At 36.0% G+C, this 24599-nt stretch overlaps 1 protein-coding gene across 1 annotated transcript in view; it reads left to right on the top strand.

Moving 5' to 3' along the window:
* The first annotated feature begins 1022 nt into the window (after positions 1–1022).
* LOC136038020 (uncharacterized) overlaps positions 1023–24599 on the top strand; it is a 98406-nt gene continuing 74829 nt past the window's right edge. The window contains exons 1-2 of the mRNA XM_065720958.1: positions 1023–1160; positions 12285–12479. Coding sequence (XP_065577030.1) covers positions 1023–1160; positions 12285–12479 — 333 coding nt within the window. The remainder of the gene's footprint in view (positions 1161–12284; positions 12480–24599) is intronic.

Consider the following 24599-nt stretch of genomic DNA (forward strand, 5'->3'; position numbering starts at 1 on the left):
TCTTCTAGTTAATAACTTCTTTTTGCTTTTTTTTTATCTCCCCTGGAATAAGGTTTGGGTGTTCTTTAGAAAATTTTTATCAGTTCCTTTAGTTTTAGGGTTATTCCTGTTTTCTGGTTGTTTGATTTGAGATCATGTGGTACTCCCCTACCCAGCTTGTAATTTTGGGATTTGCGGTGAGAGATTGTGTTTTTTTTGTATTTCTTTTATTTTATTTTTCTTCCCTCTTTTTTTCCAACCATGGATCCTTATCGGGGAGTCTATGTTGAAGTGTTTTGATGTAATTTCTGTAGAATATTTTAACATTAACTAGCTGTAAGCGTATGAGCAGTATTGTCACCCCACTTGCAATGGATTTATCCTTGACGCATTATATTCGTGTTCAAAAAACTCCAAAATGTTCAAAATTTGCATTCTGTTGCAAAAAAATTCCAAATAGTTTCAAAATAATTTTGGATCGGTCAAATATCAACGGAGGGATAGAGGCACGAATGACGAGCCTAAGAACCTCTTTTTTATGCCGACCGTTCAGATTTTCTCATGATTGTTTAAATAGTTTCCTTTATGTTTCTTATAACTCTTTTATTTTAAATGTCTTCAAGAATTTATCCTTGGATCCCCTCCCCACTTGAGTATCTACCCTATACCAAAATATAATTCTCTGCTCCTGTATGCTCGGGATTGGGAGCTGAACTACAAAATAAAAAGTACGCGGTTTTCAAAGTTCTACGGGCGTTTTCATAGGAAAGATCTTCTAAAAAAATAATGAAAATGAAACCCTACGTGGTTTGATACATATGTTCCTTCTTATGCCACTGATTTCCACTTGCGGGCTATATATGGTTTTAGAAATTGAGTTATTGTCTTTTTTTAAACTGAAGTAAATGTTCGTAAGTTAATTATACTAATTTTTTCTCCTTTTAAAAATTATTCAGTGCAAGACAAATATCATGTTAAAGTGGAGCGTGACAAGCAGCAAATCGGGACCAGGCGTGATTTCCCCTTTATTATACGAATTAGAGATGGATGGTCTATGGTTCATTGACGGTGATAAGGCATCAACAACTAGTGAGACATCTAGATATTCAAACAGCTTGGAAAGTTTTAATTCTGCCTTTGTTTGTATCAAAGAAGGATCTTTGAAGTATAATAACCTTAAGGTTAGTTCATCTTATCTTCCTATTAGGTATTTTCATCAGGTGTTTCCTTTTAATTCTTCCACTCCTTCGCTCATTACCACAGTTCTGCTCTTGGAGGTGTCGAAATTAGTGTGGCGCACTTTTCCAAACATGTATGCTTTCTTTTAGAGTGTTTCGAGAAGAAATTTGCCTGAAACGGCTCACCGGGTCACAAGTGAGTAAATTATCAAACAGTTCGTGGTAACGAACTGTAGTAAGGAGCGACCCGGCTCAATAGTAACCAAAACTCTAAAAAATTGAATTTTGATATCAATAGCTACATCAAAAGAATCGCATTTTAATGCTGATTTTAAATATATAAGTTTCATCAAGTTTAGTCTTACCCATCAAAAGTTACGAGCCTGAGAAAATTTGCCCTATTTAGGAAAATAGGGGGAAACACCCCCTAAAAGTCGTAGGATCTTAGCGAAAATGACACCATCAGATTCAGCGTATCAGAGAACCCTACTGTAGAAGTTTCAAGCTCCTATCTACAAAAATGTGGAATTTTGTATTTTTTGCCAGAAGACAAATCACGGGTGCGTGTTTATTTGTTTGTTTGTTTGTTTTTTGTTTTTTTTTTCCCAGGGGTCATCGTATCGACCAAGTGGTCCTAGAATGTCACAAGAGGGCTCATTCTAACGGAAATGAAAAGTTCTAGTGCCCTTTTTAAGTGACCAAAAAAATTGGAGGGCATCTAGGCCCCCTCCCACGCTCATTTTTTTCCCAAAGTCAACGGATCAAAATTTTGAGATAGCCATTTTGTTCAGCATAGTTGAAAACCATAATAACTATGTCTTTGGGGATGACTTACTCCCCAACAATCCCTGGGGGAGGGGCTGCAAGTTACAAACTTTGACCAGTGTTTACGTATAGTAATGGTTATTGGGAAGTGTACAGACGTTTTCAGGGGGGTTTTATTTTGTTTGGGGGTGGGGCTGAGGAGAGGAGGCTATGTTGGAGGATCTTTCCTTGGAGGAATCTGTCATGAGGGAAGAAAAATTCAATGAAAAGGGCGCAGGATTCTCTAGCATTACTATAAGAAAACAATGAAAAATAAACATGAAAACGTTTTTTCAAATGAAAGGAAGAAGCAGCATTGAAACTTAAAACGAACAGAGATTATTACGCATATGAGGGGTTCTAAAAATACTTTAGCATAAAGAGCGAGGTATTTAGGAGGAGATAAATACCTCGCTCTTTATGCTAAAGTATTTTTAGTAATTTCAACTATTTATTCTACGGCCTTTCTGATTCAGGGGTCATTCTTAAAGAATTGGGACAAAACTTACGATTTAGTGTAAAGAACGAGGTATTAACGAGGGTACAAACCCCCTCATATACATAATAATAATTAAAGAATATAAAAGTTTGTTACGTAAGTTAATTCTAAAGTTACGTATATTTTTTGCTAATAAAAAAATTCGTTAAAATTAAAATTAATAGTTGCCTTTTTATGTAACGGAAAAATTGCATGGCAACTAGGCCTCCTTCCTCATCCCATATTTCTCAAAATCGTATGATCAAAACTAAGAGAAAGCCATTTAGCCAAAAAAGGAATTAATATGCAAATTTCATTTGAATAGTTTACGTGTGGAGAGTCAAAATCAAACATGCATTAATTCAAAAACGTTCAGAAATTACATAAAAAAAACTAGTTTTTTTAACTGAAAGTAAGGAGCGACATTAAAACTTAAAACGAACAGAAATTACTCCGTATATGAAATGAGTTGTCCCCTCAGCAATCCCTCGCTCTTTACGCTAAAGTTTTAAATTGTTTTAAAAAGTAGAATTGTGGCAGAGTCAAGCTTTAGCGTAAAGAGCGAGGGATTGCGGAGGGGACAACTCATTTCATATACGGAGTAATTTCTGTTCGTTTTAAGTTTTAATGTCGCTCCTTACTTTCAGTTAAAAAAACTAGTTTTTTTTATGTAATATTTAAAAGAAATGGGTATTTTGCATTTACCACCTGACCACATTTATTCCATTCTGAGCAGCTAGTTAGACTTTAGCAATGGCCTCATTACTTGGGCCACTTACTGTGTGTGTGCGTTTTTTTTTTTGTTTTTTTTTTTAGTTTTAACGTCACTGTTTAATTGAAATGAAAAAGAAAAAATTTTTCAAATACATATGTTTTATTAGAATGCTTAGAAAAAAACAGTATTATTTCAGAAAATACAGATAACTGTCAATTACCTGTATTTTGAGTAACAAGGTATTAAAGGTGAACCCATTGTCAACATTCTTCTAACTCTTTTATTTTAAAAATATTCAGGAGTTTATCCTTTAATCCCCTCCCCCTCGAGTATCTAGCCCCGTACGAAAAACATAATTCTCTGCTCCTGTCTGCTCGGGATTGGGAGCTGGATTACAAAATAAAAGGTACGCGGTTCTCGAAGTTGTACGAACATATACATAACCAAGATCCCAAAGACAAATAATCGAAGTGAGTGTTCCCTCTGTGGTTTGATACATGTGTTCCTAGTTATGCCACTGATTTACACGTGTAGACTGTATATGACTTAGGATAGTGAGCTATTGTCTTTTTTTAAACTAAAGTAAATATTCATAAGTAATGTTTAAACAATAAACTTTGTTTTGCTTTCAGGTAATATACTCTTTCATTTAATAGTTTTATCGTGCATATTGGTTTTTAAATCTTTTTTTTTCTACATGACTGTATTGGACTCCGAGGTCCTCCTCCAAAGTCTATATGATCATCCCTTCCATAATTGCCTTATATGTTAACCATGGGGAGCTAGCATAACTTATAGCCTTTGTTCCCAGTGCTGGGAGAGGGGGTTTATCAAACCCAGAACCATAGTTATTTGGCATTCGGACTATTCGGACAAAATAAATATCTCAATGTTTTGATCTGAGGTATTTGGGGAAAAAAGGAATTGGGGGGACTAGTTGCCCTCTGCTTACTTTTGACTCTCAAAAAGGGAACTGGAACTTTCGATTTGAAATCGAATGAGCGTTCTCCGAAGTTTATTAAATCATCCTTCCATAATAACCTTTTATGTTAACAGTGGGCAACTTGCATAAATTACAATCTTTGCCCAGGGGGCTGTAAGGGATTTGTCAAGCCCTGAGTTGGCTTGACGGGGGCTGAGTTGACCTTTGGACTATTTTGAACAAAATGGTTATCTCCGAATTATAATCAGATGCATTTGGGGAAACGAGGACGTAGGAAGAAGGGCTCGTTGCCCTCCTATCACTTTTGACAGCTCGACTACTTTTGACTATACTACTACTCCTTCCGGATTAAGTGCCTCTGGGGTTAAAAAAGTCAGAGGCAACGCTAGTTATACTGTTGCCTGTAGTAAAGGCCATAAGGCGTCAGTGTTTATTTTTTTTGCTTTTTTCCCCAGATACCCTTCATATGGAAGGGATGGTCGTATAAAACTTCAGAGGGTGCTCATTCGATTGGAAATCAGAATTTTTGGTGCCTTTTTTAAGAGTCAAAAGTCATAGAAGGGTAACCCGCCTCCATCCCCCTACCTTTTTTTCCCAATTGCATCTGATCAGATTTTTTAGATAGCCATTTTGTTCAAAATAGTCCAAAGATCAGTTAAAAAGAACTTCTGGGATGACACAACACACCAGAACCTGGGGGTAAGTGTTTTAAGTTGTTCCCCGGGGCATATAAGATTCTTATTGAAGGAATGGTCGTAAGAACCTAGGAGGAGGTTCATTTGATTAGAAATTCAAAGTTCTAGTTCCTTTTTAAGAATCAAGATTAATCAGGGAGCAACAAGCCCCTCCACGCCCTCTTTTTACCAAATGTACTCTATCAAAATGTTGAAATAGCCATTTTATTGAAAACAGCCCAAGAATCATATAGCAGTGCCTCCAGGATTGACACTCCCCCCATAGTCTGGGGGCTATGGTTGTAAGTTTTGCCCCAGGAGCATATAAAGTTCTTATGGAATATGTGGCCGAAAGAACTTTGGAGGATACTCATTTGATTGGAAATAGAAAGTTAAATGGAAGAGGATATCGTATAAACTTTGGAGGGTGCACATTTGGTTGGAAATAGAAAGTTCTAGCTCTCTTTTTAAGTCAATATTGATCGGAGGGGAAGTACCCCCCCACGCCATCTTTCCCCCAAATGTGTCTAATTTAAAACAGATAATCATCTTGCTCAAAATAGTCCAAAGATCGTATAACAAGGCCTTTAGGGGTGTAGATATAACCCCCCAAAGTCTGGAGACAAGGGTTTTGAGCTATACCCCAGGGCTTATAAGGTTCTTATGGAAGGGGTGGTTGTACAAACTTTGAAGGAGACACATTTGTTTAGAAATTGAAAGCTCTAGTTCGCTTTCTAAGATTCAAAAGTGATGGGAGGTCAACTAGACCCCCACCCTCTTTTCTGAAAATACATCTGATCGAAATTTTGAAATATCAGTTTTGTTCAAAATAGTCCAAATACCATATAATCACCGACAGATTCAGGGGGCCGTGGGGGGTCTTGGGACCCCCAAGATTTTTCTGGCACCCTCTTTCCCTCTTTTTTTCATTCTGTTTTAGAATAAATTTGTCAATTTGGTCAATTGTAGAGACCTTTGTCACATTGGACCCCCCTTCAGGATTTTGCTCATTGGCGCCCTTTTCACATTGCCCCTCCCCCTGATTCAAAATTTTGCTATAAATCCACCCCTATATGTTACAATACCTCCGGGGTAGACATAACCCTGAGAGCCCAGAGAAAGGGTTTTAAGTTATGCCCAGGAATATAAATGGTTTTTATGGAAGGGTAAGTCGTATAAACTTTGGATGAGGTTCATTTGACTGCAAATACAAATTCTCCCACAGCTCCCTTGACAAGGATTGTAAATTATCCAATTTGTCCATTTTTAACATGAAGGATTTATCATTAGGAAAGGGGTGAATGTTTGATCATGGGTGTGTCTGAAAAGTCTAAGAGTATTGAGGGTAAGTGTCGCAGGATGTTGAGAGGTATGGTGGGCAAAACAACAAGATACTACCTGCATCCACGTTATCAAAAACGCATATATGCAATATTTGCAATAGAATGTTAGCTGATGTTAAAAAAAAAAATCAAAACACATTGTGTGCATGCTGACTGTCGAAAGGGCGCATCAGCAGCATCTCAGGAACGGTTGAGGGCATTAAGATGAAACTTTCAGGGTATGTTGAATAGTTTTTGAACCTTCAGTGAATGCTTAAGGGAATTTTAAATAAAAAGACAGTAATTACAAAAGAATATATTTGTAGCAAAATTCGTTTGAAAACTGTATGCGTCTCGATGAGTCCTTGTAAAGGGTTAATAAAAAGAAAACTTAATGTTTGATGTATAATGAAATCAATTGCTAAAAACTGAGCAGTTCAAGATTTTATTTTACTGTAATTTTGTTTTTGTTTTCAATGTTGTAAGCACAAAAGAAAATATTTGTTACAGACAAGGAAGCCTTATTGCTGTTGAGTAATTGTCCATTTGAGGGTTGGCAAGGCATTACCCGTAACAGGGTGTCATCGTAAAATGGGATATTTTCATACCACACCAAGTGCCTTCACCCCTTTGCCAGTTTTTTTGGAAATAAAGCTATTTCTGGTTGACAAATTGTTCAAATTAGATGTTCGTTGCTTGCGCCAAAAAGAAAAATAATCGATTATTCATGCAAAGCGATTTATGTGTGCCTAGCAGGGTTAGAAGATATGGATGACTTATTTTTTAAGTTTCTCAGAGATTTGAAAATTGGTTTCACTTTCATGACGCCTTTGAATGGCTTCTACTGATATTTAATGGATGCCTGATTATACTTTAAATATCGTTGGACGCGTTCTTGTTATTAAGTGATAGAATGAAGGTCGGATTGAAAGATGAAATGTCAGATAAATAAAGTAATTGGAGTAATCATAGTCTTTTACCTTGGGAGAGTTATTTAATGAATAAATAGTGCTAAAAATCTACTTAAATATGTGACTTGTAGGGCATGGGTACTAGTCGTCCTCCCCCGGAGAATTCCCCCTGAAAAATCTTTCCTTCATGGATAAATCCCGCCAGGAAATTCCACCACGTAGAAATTTTTCCCTGTGGCAAATACCACCTGGAACCCCCCGGGAAATAACCTTCAGGGAAAAATTCCCCCGGATAATCCCCCCCACATATTTCTCCTGGATTATTTCATAGATTCGTTAGAAAGGAAATTGAAAGACTCACTTGTTTAAGCCAGAGGCAGTGCTATAGCGTCGCTCATAGTAAACAGCCGCAAGGCTTCAATGTATCATTATTTTTTTTTAGTGGCTCTTCATATTGAAAGGGGTGGTCGTATAAACTTCAGAGGGGGCTCCTTCAATTGCAAATTAAAAGTTCTAGAACCCTTTTCAAAATTCAAAAGGAAATGGAGGGCAACCTGATCCCCACCCCCTACTTCCGGTTTTCCCCAAGCATATCCGATTCAAATTTTAAAATATCAATTTCTTTCAAAATAATTCAGATGTCAAATAAATAAACCCTGGGGTTGACAAGCCCTCGGTGCAAGGGCTGTGAGTTATGCAAGCTGTCCATTGTTAAGATACAAGGTTTTTATTGAAAGGGTGGTTGTATAGACTTGGATGGTATTCTTTCAATTGGAAATCAGAAAATTTTCTTTCTGAAAGTGGTCTTTTTTATTTAAGGTAGCTGTTTTGTTCAAAATAGTCCAAAGGTCAAACAGCTATGCCTCTGGGTCGATCCTGGATATTCAAATAAGTTAAAACAACTAAGGTGAAACTTTAAGGAAATGCTGAGAGGGATGCCAAACACAATTAAAACACGCTTTTTGCTGTTTGTGGAAAGAGAATATCAGCAATATCTATGTAACAACTGATTGTATTAGGTTAAAACTTTTATTCCATGTCAAGGGGGAGTTTAAGAGAAATTTGAAGGCCCTTTGCCCTTTTTACGTGCCCCCTCTCCTTAATAATTGACAACATTTATAATTGTCATTTGTTCGAACTAGTGAAAAGGTCTAATTACTATGCTTCCAGGGATGCCATGCCCCCAACAGCTCTAGGGCAAGGACTCCAAACTGTGCAATTTATCCATTGTTTACATGCAGAATTTATCATTAGGAAAAGGGATTTTTTTTATTCCGGTTGCTTCCAGAGCCGAGGGTATTGCGGTGAAACTTTGGAGACTTTTGAGGGGAGTCATAAACTAAATCAAAAGGCACTATGCATATCCAGTTTATCAAAATTGTGGATCTGCATCTTAAGAATGGCTAAAGAGCTATCACTTCTCCTCCCATGCCTTGTTTAGCTGTCTTCTCTCTAAAAACATTTGAGAAAAATTTTGAAATAGCTATCTTGTTCAAAATAGTCAAAAGCTCAAATAACTGTGGCTGTGGGGATGGAATAACACTCTATAGCTTTGGACAGGAATTCCAAACACAATTGAAACATACTAATTCCATGCTAGGTATCAGGCAATCATATCATGGCCGTAGAAACTTCGAGGGATGCTTGTTCGATCGGAAATTGAGAGTTCTAGTCTTTTTTTTTAAGTCGAAAAGTGATAGAAGGCCAACCAAACCCCGTCCTCGAAGGGATTTTGATATCTGGTCCTTTTTATGGCACTTGGTATTAACCAAGTGACATTTAGCAATCGCAAATTCTGTCGGTCTGAAATCTCGGAAAACACTTAGAGTGGAGGGATCGGGATGAAACTTGGTGGGAAAAATAAGCACAAGTCCTAGATACATGATTGACATAACCGGAACGGATCCGCTCTCTTTGGGGTAGTCGGGGGGGGGGCTAATTCTGAAAAATTAGAAAAAATGATGTATTTTGAACTTACGAACGGGTGATCGGATCTCAATGAAATTTGATATTTAGAGGGATATCGTGTCTCAAAACTCTTATTTTAAGTTCCGACCGGATCTGGTTACATTGGGGGGATTTTGAGGTGGGGAAGCCTAAAATCATGGAAAACGCTTAGATTGGAGGGATCGGGATGAAACTTGGTGGGAAAAATAAGCAGAAGTCTTAGATACGTGATTTACATAATTGGAACGGATCCGCTCTATTGGGGGGGGGAGTTAATTCTGACAAATTAGAAAAAATGACGTATTTTTAACTTACGAAGGAGTGGTCGGATCTTCATGAAACTTCATATTTAGAAGGACCTCGTGACTCAGATCTCTTATTTTAAATCTCAACCGGATCCAGAGTAATTGGGGGGGGGCAGTAGAGGGGAACCAGAAATCTTAGAAAATACTTAAAGCGGTGAGATCAGGATGAAACTGGATGGGAAGAATAAAAACCTGTCTAAGACACGTGACTGACATAATCAGACCGGATCTGCTCTTTATGGTGGAGTTGGGGGGGGGGGTAATTTTGAAAATTGAGGTATTTGTAACTTACGAAAGGGTGACCAGATCTTAATGAAATTTGATATTTAGAAAGGTCTTGCAATTTAGAGCTCTAATTTTAAGTTCCGACCAGATCCTGTGACATTGGGGGGAGTTAGAGGGAAAAACCGGAATTCTTGGAAAACGTGAAAATTGGGGTATTTTTATTTTACGAATAGGTGATCGGATCGTAATGAAATTTGATATTTAGAAGGATTTCATGTCTCAGAGCTCTTATTTCAAATCCCAAACAGATCTTTTGACATGGGGGGAGTTGGAGGGGGAAATCTTGGAAAACACTTGGAGTGGAGGAATCGGGATGAAGCTTGGTGGATAGAATAAGCAAATGTCCTAGATACGTGATTGACAGAACCGTACTGGATTCGCTCTCTTTGGGGGAGTTGGGGGTAGGGGTTCAGTGATTTGGCGAGTTTGGCGCTTCTGGACGTGCTAGGACGATGAAAATTGGTAGGCGTGTCAGGGAGCTGCAGAAATTGACTTGATAAAGTCGTTTTCCCAGATTCGACCATCTGGGGGGCTAAAGGGAGAGGAAAAATTAGAAAAAATAGGTATTTATAACATACGAGTGGGTGATTGGATCTTAATGAATTTTGATATTTAGAAGGACATCGTGACTCAGAGCTCTTATTTTAAATCCTGACCGGCATTAAGCCTCTTATTTTCCTTTTAAATCAATCTATTGATTCATAGAATTTTGCTAGAGCTCATACAGTATGATCTCTTGGCTCTTAACTCTTCTTGCCTCGTCACAAGTGCCATCTGACCTCTTAGCTCTTGTTTATATTAATCTGAAAAACCTTTTTCCCTAAAATAAGTTTTTCAGTAAAAAGTAAAGAGTTCTATTAAACCAAAAATGGCAGAAATAAAATCAAATAATCTTCCAAGCGTAGAACTACCACAAATAACCATTAATAAATAAATGAAACCCAAAACGAACACAAATTACAATAAATGACCGAGTGAAACTCAAAACGAGCAGAAATTAACTGAGCAGGACTGACAAACCCCATGCCTTCTCAACACCAGAACATAATTTGTACTTTTGCGAAAACAAAATATATTTTAAATGTTTTAACTTTTTTTACTTTAACACATAAAAAATGGTTAAAACTTTAAGGAATAGATATCAGTACATGTATAGTAAACCGTCAATCCGCATTAATTTCTTCTTTTTTTTCAGTACAGTGAAAATTATGTCCTGGTCTTCAGATTAATCGGGTTAATTTATGCTCGTGTTGAATTTGACTCAGTTATTTATTGTAGTTTTTCGTTTGTTTTTTTGTGGGCAGCGCAATAGCGCTGCCAAAGTAAAGAGCTATGTGTGCACAATATATCATTTTTGTTTTACTATTATTATTATATTTTCAGACCAGGGCACTTTGTATCGAAGGAGTTGTCATAGAAACTTCGACAAAGGCTCATTCGATTGGAAATTGAAAGGGCCAGTGCTTTTTTTAATAGTCGAAAGTGATTTGACGGCAACCATCCCCCCTCACATGCCCGTCATTTCGCTAAAAACATTCAATAGAAATTTTGAGATAGCGATTTTGTTCAGCATAGTTAAAACATCCGGGAATTATGTCTTTGATGATGGCAACATCTCCAAAGCCCTCAGGGCACGGGTTGTAAGTTATGCCCTGTGGGCATATAAGGTCCTTATAGAAAGGGTGGTTGTATAAACTTTGGAGGGGGTTCAATGGATTAGTAAACGGAAGTTTTAGTGCCTTTTTAAAATTCAAAGTGATCGGAGGGCGGATACCCCCCCCCCTCCACACACCTTGTATTTTTGCGAAATACATATGATAGAAACTTTGAGATGGCCATTTGTTGTCGTAGAAACTTCAAAAAAGGCTCATTTGATTGGAAATTGAAATCGCTAATGCCTCTTTTAATAGCCAAAATTGATTTTGACTATTAAGTTGGAAACAAATTAGAATGAATATTTTGGCCCTATGTCCAAGGGCCGTCCTCAGCAATACAAATAAGAAAAAACAACTTACAAGAGGATAAAATCAATAAAACTAAAATGAACAGTTTTTCAAAACAGTCCCAGCATCCTTACCTTTACCTTTATCAGTTCAACCAGGACTGATAAATAAATTGTTTTGAAACGAGGCAATTCATTGAAATGAAAGAAAATGATTTAAAAACACATTTTTAATTCCAGCCTAGCTTTTTTCGCTGCTTTCCGCTATATTTTTGTGATTTTCTTTCTTTTTCTTTTATATACTCCGTCTTTCCGTTTTTGACGGGTAATAAATTAATAGTAATAATAATATATATGCTTTTTTCGCTATAGGTGGTAATATTTCGTAGTAACCTTACGAAATATTATAAAAAACCAATAGATAGTAACACAAAACCTGTCACAAATAGACCTATAAGATCAGCAGCGAAAAAAGCTAGGCTGGCATTAAAAACGGTCCTTGGACATAGGGCCGATATATTCATTCTAATTTGTTTCCCACTGCCTTGAAAAATTCCCTATTGTTCTTCTTGTTTTTGGTGTTTGTGATGGAAAAGCAGTGTAGTCTTCGTCGTTATTTATGTTTGTGTTTGTATGTGAATTTGTTCTATGCGCTATATTGTAAAAATCAAATGACGTGTTGCATTTGCCAGCCGCAAATTAAACCACACTTGAATGCCTAAACATGTATTTTGTATGCAGTGTCATTAGCTTTTAAGCTTGTAAAACATATATGAGATTAAATAATTGACAATTTTGCAGTATCTGCCGTATTTGGATTTAGAAGTCCCGCCCGTATTGCGTACAGCTGTGTGTAAAACTTTTTGGCGGCTAAACTGTTTGAATACAGCTTTAGTACAGTGCTCCTCGGATATCACTAGGAAAAATGTTCAACTAGAAATAAATACATGCAGAAAGCGATTAAGGATATTGAAAAAAATAATTCATAATAAGAAGGTAAGTCTTACATAGTTTTGTTTTTGTTTTTCCATATTTTGTTTTTGTTAATCTTTCGTTGCACTTTTTCCATCTTAATTTGACCAAGGTTTCGGCATAGATGTACAAGTATATTGTAAAATACTTAATGCTGCTAATATGCTTCAAAACAAAATAAAGTATTTTTTTTGCTTTTTCTTCTTCAATGAAAAAAAAAACAACAGAAAAACAGAAAGCTTATCTGAAGACTCTCTGCAATTGAGACCAAGTGTAACAACTTAGTAAGCAAAATGTTTTTTTTTCGCATCAAAACTCAGAATACAGCATACTTTCGAAAAATATGGTACAGTACAGTATAGGTATTCTTTTTTGAGAAAGAATACAGATAGTGATCAAGGATATCGGAAAAATTAATCCCTACAACCAAAAGGTAAGCCGTCCTGTAGAGGCGCAGTGGGATTGATCTCAGCCTGGTAATTCAGGATGCAGAGTTCAAACTCATCTGCAACAGCTTACTGCAGGGCTCGTAATTTGATTCCAGTGAAGTAATTATGTGAAAACGTCTCCAAACTATTCCAATAAAAAGAAGAAGAAGCATAAAAGCTAAGTCATTATTGATTCATATATTAAACTAGAAGACCAAGCCCAACTTCAAACATCACGACAGATCACTTCCATGCTATTATTAAAGGGAAAATAACCTAAAAACAGCATTTTCGGAGATCTGAGCATGAAGCGGGCCCAGCTCGTATCAGCAACAAAAGTGCTCTGAAAAGTCAGTGAAAATAAGATTTTGAGAGTTTTAAACGTGATGTTCCAAAGTCTAATTGATATGCAATAATGAATGGACTAGGAACAGACAACAAACTCGAAACAATGGAGAGGAGCTATCCTACCATGATTTCATTGAAACTAGATTGTAGATTTCCTATATGTGTCCATAGTATCATTCACTAAACTAATTTTGTTTAAGTGTGTGTCCCTTCGACCCAGTTTTGTGGTCCACCCCACCCTCCTCATCCCAGATTTGGTGATGCCATTATGAATCTGTAAAGTCAATTAGTAGCAATAAAAAATACTGAGGATAAGAAACGCACTTTAAGGTATCGTTCCTCAATATTTACAGTGGCATGACCCCCTGAAATATGTCGATCACCCTCCTCACTAGCCCCTTATGATTTAGTTTTCGGTGACCAACTGTGACCCCTTTTTATTGGATTGCCATCCCCGGTAGAATGTCTGTCTTCTCTCTTGAGAAGACAGACACTTAGCATCCAAGTTTTATTTTCAGAGAAGGGAGGAGGGTATATTTGAAAAAAAAATGCTAGGACAAGTAATATGGGTAGTTACTAGTTGATTCAGTGTAGAATTATGGTTAAGCAGAGTTTTGTTTCGTCCACGTGTCAATAAATTACTTTATGGATTTGTCTCAAGGATCAAAACAAAGCCTATGGGAGTCTGTGCTATTAAGTAGGATGGCAAAACAGTTCTAGGCTAGATAGATACACTTATAGGAAATCAGTGGATTTTTGGAATCTAACACTTCTCGTTAAGAAGACTAATTCCATTAATTGGAATATATGAGAATGGAGGTCTATTAACTGGGAGACTGACAGAGGGAACAGCTTTACTTGCCTAGGTGGTCTTTGTAATACGGAAGATAGATAGCTCTAAAACGTGACAAGCCTTCATTTGAAGGACTCTATACCAAATAGAATCTGTGCAAAAAATAGCTCGAGCTTACTATCTAATTTTATTATGAAAGGAGTTAGACCAGATTTGAGGGACAAAGTGTGGCAAGCTGCCAAAAATCACGGTTTTTAATGATCCATTTTGGCCCGAACAGATCAGAAGAAAGGATTTTTCTTCAGGTGTTTTTTTCCCTCCCTGGGACTGCTATTTGCCAGAACTAGTCCTTTTCTCTTTAAAAGATGGACTTTTCCACTCATCATCGAGTTTCGAAATGACTAAAACAGATTGTTTCCTTTTTATTAATACACTGTAACTATTTCATACGCCATACGAGATTAAAAAATCCCAATATTTTTTTTCATTTCTTAATTTTTCTTAATAATTCTAATAATTTTTTTTCATTTCTCTTAAAATGTTTGTGTATAAATTTGCATGTGCTCATAAAAATGGTTTTAGATAAATTTACTTTAATTGACACCATAAAAAGTTAATAGGGTATTCAATAAATTTAATATACTATTAACATCCAGCTATTTTGATTAATAGAAATCTATTTATGTTGAGAACTACATTTTCCTACTGAAAATTACATAAATCTTGATAATTTCAACAATTTGTTAGACTTCCAACAGGAATCGCAGTTTCAACATAAAAATGACATTTTTTGCCCCTTGTTTAAATTCCAGGCAAAAGAATTATTGGAAATCAATTTTTGTTTTATTTTTTTACAACGTTATCGTATTATGATTAGCATTATGATTAGCATTTCTTTGCATAAAAATGCCTACCTGCAAAATGTCCAACAAATGCCGACACTATAACGGAGATAAGATTGGATACCAAACCAGCGCATTTACTTGAAAACCCTTCCAATCTGTCCTGGCCCAAAATTACTGGTCTCATAGTTTCAAGCGGATAACATTCAAGGTCAAAGAAGAAGAGTGAGTGTACCATCTGAAAATACTTTTGTGTTGTGTCTCAGTACCTTTGTGAGCATCTTTGGCGAAGCCAGTCCAAGCAAACCTTGAATCATTCCAGTTCCTAAAAGGGAGCCACAACCTAAAGTTTCTCTGAAAAAGGTTGGTAGGGTAAAGTGAGGGGATGCTGGTGGAGCGAAATGTCTATTTTGTGCTTTAAATCATACAGATTGAAAGTCACTGCCGTTCTCAATTCAAGCATGTCCTCTGGGCCAATTTGATTCTTCAATCATGAAAATTGAAAACACATGTGTTATTCCGGCTCGAAAAAGGTGCAACAGGCCTGCCTTTCTGCAAAAAGATAATACGCCAAAAATGAAATAACAAACTTCATCAAAATCACAAGCAGAAATGGTGTGCAACAGTAAATGGCAGCACCTTGAGTGCTCATGTAAAAGGACTTCTCTTTTTGCATTTCTCAGAGAGAAACTAGATCTCCCAGAGGGGTCTAGGCTTTTCATCCCAAAAATACCCCCATTGAAAAATCCCACCGGGTAAATCCTCCCATAAAATTCCCCCCAAGGAAAATAGCCCTTTCATATTCCCCCTGGACCCTTTTGGATGCTCATTAGAAGGGAAATTGAAAGTTCTACTTCCCTGTTTAAGTCAGAGGCAATGCTGTTCAATACATACTTTTTACCCCAGAAGCACTTCTCATGGAAGTGGTGGTCTTATAAACTCCGAAAGGGGCTCATTCATTTGAAAATTGAAAGTTTTGGTGCATTTTTTAAAAGTCGAAATTGATTGGAGAGCAACAACTCACCAACCACACCGTTTTTTCGCAAAACGCATTCAATCAAAATTTTGAGATACTTTTAGGTTTAACAACCTCTTCCAGCCCCAGGGGCAAGGGACGTAAGTTTTGCAAGTTGTTCATTGTTAATATCTGAAGTTTATTACGGGAAGGGCAGTTGTATAAACTTTGGGGGTAGGGAGGGTTCAATAAATTTCAAATTGAAAGTTTCAGTACCCTTTTTAGTATTCTGAAGTTATCAAAGGGCAACCACCCCCCTCCCTTGTCCTTTTTAACTGTTTTATAGAGGGAACAGGTTCCTAAGAGGGCGTATTTTATCGCAAAATCATCCCAATTCTTATTGGGCCTTCAAGTAAACACAAAATTAGTTCTAAACAAGAGGGAGTGGAGATGAAAATTGATATATAATCAGACTTGATTGCCAGAAACTTTTCGGGTTTATGCTGTTATTATGAAAGTAAAGAGCAAACCCAAAATTATCAGAATTCATTCTGTATAGAAGGGAGACCCCCCTTCCTCATCCCTTGCGACCCCCTTGTGGTAGTAGAATCTTCGGAGGATACTCAATCGGTCTGAAATTGAGAGTTCTAGTCCTTTTTTGCAAGTGAAAAGTAATTCGAGACCAATCAGCTCGAACAGTTTTGATATCTGGTCATTTTGTTACCTCTTAAGGCGTCTGATCAAGCTTTTGAGGTATCTATTTTATGCTTTCTCTGTGGCCGCTCAATGTTGCGTGTGGGAGAATTTTCCATGTTGGGTAATTATCTGGAAGAATATTCCAGGGGAATTTTCTGTGGGGGATATTTTTTGTGGGAGCTTTCCGAGAGGGAAATATTCATGGGCTAAACACCGGCGCCCCTCACAAGGATTCAAAGAAAATGCTTATAAGACTCGGGGAAGCGTTGCACATTTTCAGCAATTTTAGATTTTACTACAACTTTAAATTTAGTCTAACTTTGATTTAACTGGTTCCTGCTTCATTGAATGAGCTGTGTTTTGTGATTGTAGAATATGTTTTGAAGAAACAGAAGCTTAGAGAAAAAAAATGAGTTAATCCTCCCTGATGTAGAACGTTGCTTCAGCTGACATACTTTGGGCTCTGCCTCGACGATCATCAAAAACCACCCACTTTGGCCCCAGGCTAGAATAATGCCCATTTTTAAAAGACCTAATTTCATATTGATCGATCCAATCCTACCAGAGGTAAACATTTTACATAAAAAACCATGGAGGCTGGAAAACCGTGAAAAACCGTGATATTTTTCTCGAATAAACTATAAGTGGTTACATAAAACCAAAAAAAAAGAACAAATTGCTGCCGCAACACATTTAGGAATCCATAAACATTTTCTTCAAACAGACCATTCTCGAACTTTCTTTTCTTTTTATTAAGAAAAATAATTTTGTTTTAGCGTAAACAAAATTACGCCATTGATGTTGTTTGCTCCTGGCTGAACGAGATCGGTCTTTCAGCTTTTACTTCTAAAACCGAGTTTTTTGGGTTTGGACCAGAGACTGCCTCCAATGATACAATACAAGTTGGTCCAGTTGCAGTCATCATCCAGTTAACTTGGGTATTTAGGAATTCCATTTAGAACGTCAATTAGATCCACAAGTGAGCTAATAATTGATTCTTTGAAAGAAAAACTAAGAAAATCTTACAAGTTTTTCCTTCTCTTGTTTTTAATGATTTGTTTTCTATCAAATAGCTAATGTCGTAAGATATAAAACCCCATATAATTTTACCCTTTTTGAATGAGTGCTTAAAAGTTAAGTTGCCAATATTTGTGCATAAGTTTTGTTTTGTCAGTGTCCTTTCCGTTTTTCCTTTTCTTTTTTTCATACTCCTATTAGTGCGTCTTTGTCGCGTACAGGAGATAGCAACAAGCTATTATTATATTTCAAGCACATATTCTGTCACTAAGCCGGTCAACTCTTCTAAAAAAGAGTTGATCAAAGCTGACTCGATTCCCAAGCAGTCGAAGATCCAACAGGAGTATCATTCATTCCAAGTAAAAAAGGAAATGTTATAGATCCAGAATTATGTTTATTCTACAGAAGTGGCCGAAAGCTGCTGAAAATAACTTAAATTAAGTAGCAAAAGCAATATATAGGTGCTTTGTCATGATCAAGCCGTTTGGCTTTGCTTCTTCCTAAAATGTTCGAAGGTCTTTTAGTACGTAGATTTCAATTTAATTTGCCGGGTCATTGTGTCATCAACCTCGTTGTTTTATTTTTTGTCTTCTATTGAGCAACAACTGCATGACTCGGCTAATGTGAGAGACAATGGGTATTTTTAGTTGTAATTATCGCACAATTGGGCAGTCGATTACTATGACCCGAATATAGAAATGGAATGCTTGTCTATGACTTCCGTATGTTGTTGAAATTTGTAAATAATGACCTGTATGCAGGGATTCCTCAATTTATAAGATTAAACTATTACAAAGAGACTCTAAATCAGTTTTCATCTTTTTTAATGTGCTGGGGGCTCAGAAGTTTATTGCGATGGTGTAAAACTGGATAAAAGTAGACTCACTTTTTGAGCGTGTTCCTTTTCTTCAAGAAATTTAATGGGTGTTTCCCATTAAACTCAATTTCTAAAACTGAGGAAACACGAACAAACACAGCTCTCACATTTTTTTATGTAGTCCTGGAATTGTGTAGCCCACTTTACTGAACTTAGCTTTGGTATAAAATTGGTCTTATCTGTCCTTCTTTATCTTATTTGCTACCCAACTCCAACAAGAAAACACAGGTTAGTCAGCATCTCAACTCAATAGAACCCATTCAAGCAATTTAGTACGGTAAATTCAGCTCAGGTAACTGAAAATACTAACTACTTGAACAAATTAACTCATCAGAAACACTTCAACGTAGATAAAACCATGAATCAACATGACATGCCCATAAAACAACCAATTAAAAAAGGACAAATCAAGAAAGAGAAACTGAACTCGCTGAACTCAGAACAGGCTAGCCAGTATACGAAAAGCAAAGCATGGCAAAGCCACACGTCAAACTCAGCTTAAATCAACCGAATACACTAAAATACAGTGAAATTATTTCGGGGGTTAAAGGGGGAGTTGCCCCCCCCCCAATAATTTGGTGAAAAATTATTATATAGCCCATGTCTCTTGACTCTCTGGACGGAGACCCCTCTCGTCTCTCAATATAAATGCTGGAGCTACATCCCTGCTGAAAGTTAAACACTTACTCCTTCATGCAGGAAATCCTGAAATCCTCTTTTCCCTAGGAAGATGGGAAAAGCATCAAATCAACAGAAACCCGCGTTGCTTAACAAATGCTATTAAACAAGCTAAACCCTAACACTGAAAATCGACCATCGATAAGTTAAAAAGAACAATTAGTTGCAGACAGCTCGACTGAATCGTTTCATTTGACACGGGGAAGTTAACAAATAACAAGTGTGTAATTATTTCTCTACCCAAGAATCGGCGCAACACAAGAGAAAACATATAAAACCAACCGAGGTAACAAAACACTGTGAAATTAGCAGTAGCTAAATCAGCCAACAAATGCATATGGATAAGATCATTTATCCTTATAACCTCAACATTACACCACCTCAACCCATCCAGACTTCTACACAGTAGACGCAACAAAATTGAACTGCCATTCTAATAGTAGCTACTCCACTCGGTAGACGCACGATTCACGTTGAGCAGGTCGGACTTCGAAGTTTTACAGGCAATTTCAAATTAGATCGATCAAGGTATCTATTTCGAGGTACTTATGTTCGATTTTACTAAACTTAATGTTTGGTATATTGGGTTTGTTATGTTGAACAACCTTTTATGAAAGTTTATATGTGGAGATATCTGGTCTGAGTTTTGTTGTGTAGAGTCGCCACTATTAGTCTTCTTGCTAAGATTCTTCTATCATTGCTTAAAAATAAAATTAGATTAAAGAACAAAGATACAATTCATAGTAGGGAATAGAGAAAGTGGAGGAGTCTGTATAGTTGTGTTTGGTTCCTTTCTAGAAATAGCTTTCAATACTGTTCTAATGAAACAATATACTCAAAAGAAAATATAAAATTCATGGGAAGGAGCAGAAAGTGGAGAAAAGTATGCGCAAGTCATTCGCCCATGTTGCTACGATAAGATAGCATTAATGTCAAAAAATAAAATAAAACTCGAAAGAACGATAAAATTTGACCAAAAAGAAAAGTTAAATTCACAAGAAAATATTTTGAATAGCAATAGTATACACGTGTCTTTTAACCTTGTTGGTAGGAAGAGGTATAATTGATACTTAAAAATTATATTACACTAGAAAAAAGTGAGATTAGACCTAAGCAGAAAAAAAAAGATCAAAGGAGTATGCAAAGGGGAGGAGTATGTGTAAATTCATCACCCTTTGTTGCTACGATGCAGTGTTGTTTGTATATTACAGATAAATTCAAACTGAGAAAGGAACAATAAAAGTAAGACAAAATTCATATGAGGGAGTAGAGAGTGGGGCAAGCGTAAACGTAAGTCTATAGGCCTTGTTACTAAGATGAATTGTCATTATACGTCGCTTACTGGAGGGACGAAATCTGTGCACAAATTATTCATTAGTTATATTAATAAATCTTCCTCAAAAGAAACCTTTTATTTATCTAGGACTCTCTAAAATCTTGAATTTCAAACTATTCGAACAGTTTATTAAAAATATATTTTTATGCGTGTCCATGCGACATTTGCAAACAACGATCTGATATCAATATGTAATCTGTTCCCGGGAAATAAATCGGTAAATATTTATTCCAGGAACAACTATTCTTAATTTGGAGTTGACTGAAATTTGCAAGATGAACAAAGTGGTCCGGAAAGATTTATTTTTTCGAATAGGACAGATCAATAATGATTTATTTATAACCCACTTTTAAACAAAATAAGCAGAGTAAATTACACTGGAAAGAAAGAAAAATCAACTACACAGACACATCCACAACTTAAACCTTAATTTCTTCCACATAAGTGAATGTTGCCTAGAAAAAGAATGTCTCCAGAAAGTCCTATTTTCTCGAATGGGAAGAATAGGGATTTTCAAAATGAGCGAATAGGTTGGATAAGAAAGATGTGTTTTAAACTGAAAGATTCCTGGTGTGGGGGATGTAATAATTCTTGCACCTGGCTAGCGAGGGTAGATAATAACATATCCAAGAATGAAAAAATATGTCTGAGAAGCGCTATTTTCAAAAATTGAAATGTTAGGGATGCGTAAGATCAGCAAATTTCCCTTGAATCGTTTTGCATATCATTTCATTTTTAGCGCCTTCATTATTCTTTTCTAGGAACTAACCTAGTTAATTAATTCCAAACAGCTCAATAACAGTAAATATTTGATTTAAAATTCCTTAACCCATTTTAACCAGTTTATGTAATTTTTGAAAATCTAAGTTTTGAGTAAATTTAGAATTTGAAAATTATTGGTTCTTTGACCCATACTTATACAATAACTTCCGGTAAATCCGTTACTAGTTACTGTGTTTCACATGAATCGTTAACGTGGTTTTTAACTATTACCATATTTAAAGTTGACTTGTGGCTGCATATTGAAATATTGGAGTTAGACTAATTGAAGTTAAACAGATGAGAAAGGGAAACTTTGACATGGAAATAAAGAACGGCAATAAAATTTAAGAGCAACAAAAAGAATACTGTAAAATTATCTACAAATGGTTCAGTTAGAGTCATTAGAAGACAACGGGAAAATTAAACACAATTAATTACCGACATAATATATTTAATATATTCTATAAAGCATTAAGTAACATGCAAGTGAAAAAGATCAATAGTTGAGGATAAGGAATGTCAGCGCTTCTATGATTCATATCAATTTCTTTTTATTGTTTATTTTCGATGTCACCTTTTACTTCCATGCAACAAAAAGGTTATTCAATGCAAATTCTCACTTTCCTGGATCAGGGGCAGATTTTTGGACGTTTGGTATAGTTGGAAGGCCCAGTAACTATGACTCCGGGGATGACAACCCCCTTCCCCCACAGCTTTCGGAGTGGACGTTAAAAGTTATATACCCACTGTTTACATATAGTTTTTGTTATTGAGAAAGGTGGACATGTTTGACCTTTTGTGTCCAAAAAGATGATGGGCACTTAGGTAAACCGTTCACAGAATGTTAAGGGGAGTGTTTAACTAAATTGAAACACGTTTTGTGCATACGGGGTGTGAAAACGGCGCAACTGAGGAATGACTGAGTGTATTTATTTTGAGTGTCAGAAAATGATGAGGGGGATGTTCAATCGACCATAAAGGCAATATTTGCACGCTAATACTTAATAAGTAATACTATGTTAATAATAACACTACTTAATAATAACACTACTGAAATAGTAACACTACTATTTCAACTACTATTACCATTATTACTGCAACTACCACTGCTACAAATACCACTTTTGTTGCGAGTGGTACCAAAGCTGAGGATATTGAAGTGAAAATTTAAAGATGTTGTGGGTAAAGTTGAACTAAATCAAAACATACTGTATGCTTGACGAATGAGCGGAACCGTAACGGAAAGGCTAATCGTATCAAAATGAAACTTTCAGGGCATCGTGAAGGGGATTTTCTACTGACCATATGGCAACATGTGGATGCAGCACTAATATAACACTACTACGGCTAATAATGTTCCTACTGTAACCACTACTACTATGATACTAGCATTGCTATAGCTGAGGTATGAAGGGGCAAATTTGAAAGAATATTGAGGGTAAATTTGAACTAAATCGAAAACACACTACATGCATACAGATTGGCAAAAGGGCGTATCTCAAGATTGGATTAGGGCATTAAGTTGGAACTTTCGAGGAATGGTTAAAGGGAAGAGCAGTCGACCAAAAGGCAACATGTACACGCTACAACTTAGACTCTTACCATTGTTACTGCTACTAATATTACTACTTCTCCAACTACTACATCAATTTCAACTACTGCTAACGCTAAGAATACTAAGATGAAAATTTCAGGATATGTAGAGTGGTAAGTTGAACTAAATTGAAACATACTGTGAACATACAGAATAACAAAAGGGGAACATTGGCAAATTATAGCAACAGCTATTTTTTTAAGTTTAAACTTCCAGGGCTTGATGAGGCAGATGTTCAACTGACCAAATGACAACACGTGCATACATACTAATATAACATTACTACTGCTTTTACTCCTTTTACTATAACCGCTACTGCTATGATACTAGTACTATTAAAGCTGGGGGTATGAAGGTAAAATTTTGAGAGAATATTGAGAGAAAAATATTGACACTGCTTAAAGTAATAAATTGAAGCTATCAGGGCATGAGAAATGGATGTAAAAACTAATCTATAAACAGAAATTAACTTTTAAAACATTTTCACAAAATCATTTTTCAAGGTATAAGTAAAAATGTTGTTTTTATTTTTTATTTTTTTCGATATTAAGAGAAATATAAACATTCACCTCGAAATAAAGATTGTTATCAGTAAATTCTAAAGAATGTTCTGGTCTTCAAAAGGCATGGGGAAAGTAATCCTTATTTCGAGCTGGATGTTTCTATTTCTCGTATTATAGAAAAAAAACACCTTCGTAACCAAAATTACTGAAAAATCAACAACAAGTGAATATGGATTGACAATGTAATATACATATACGGATATTTATTCCATAGACTCTTATAACTGGGGATTTATTAGAGTTAAAGAAGTGATAACATTTAAAGCTTATGTTCTTTTCAGTACAGCAAATTATGTTTTGGTCTTCAAAAAGTATGGGGATGCGTCAACCCTAATCATCTTAGTTTCTGCTCGTTTTGAGTTTGACTCGGTTAATTATTGTAATTTCTTTTCGTCTGCGGTTTCATTTATTTAATGATGGTGATTTGCTCTAGTTTTACGCTTCAAAAACTATTTGGCTTTATATCCGCTCATTTTTTATTTAAAATATCTTTTTACTTTTCATGGAAAAACTTATTATGCGGAAGAAACTTTTGAATTAATTACTTATTGTAAATTGCGTGTAGACTATTCGATAATATTCTTAAAGACGAAACAATAATCTGTGTGGCCATGTGTCCTTGCAAAATGGCACAGTTTCATAAGATTATCGGTTCTTTAAGGCCTAGCCAAAGTCCAAAAATTTTTCTCCCTAGTCAATTCTTTTTCTTAGGCTGCAAATTGGTCAAATACAAAGGTATCAGTTTTCTTCGTCGCTTCAACTAACAAACATAAAAAAGTTGAACTTAAGGGGTTTCTCACTCAAAATTACAATTACCTGCAGGTTATCCTTAGCAATTATTCTTGTAATTATTTATACAATATAATTTTTTACATATAATTATTAACCGGTAGTTTGATGTCTGCACGCTACTTATTCTTTAGACTCTGTTTAAACAGATTACAACTAACTAGTACTTGACTGAATCGCTCCTGAACAATCCGAGTGGTTAATCCCTTGGTATAATTTATGCATTCTCACAGGCTCCGATTACAGCTGGATCTGGCCCTTTGAGGGGAATTTTGACTTCGGAACACAAATATGTAAAGTATCTGAATGGACGCAGCCAGGAAGTATATATTATAGAAATAAGTTTCTGATTGTTGAATAGAAAATTTTCTGTTCTATTTTTTGAAACCCCACAACAACAGTGCCCAGTATAGCAATCTAAAATGCAAGCCCGAGACAGGTTTTATAATTATTTTGGAATTATAAA

The sequence above is a fragment of the Artemia franciscana genome, chromosome 17 (genome assembly GCF_032884065.1).
Source record: "Artemia franciscana chromosome 17, ASM3288406v1, whole genome shotgun sequence".
Taxonomy (NCBI): Eukaryota; Metazoa; Arthropoda; class Branchiopoda; order Anostraca; family Artemiidae; genus Artemia; species Artemia franciscana.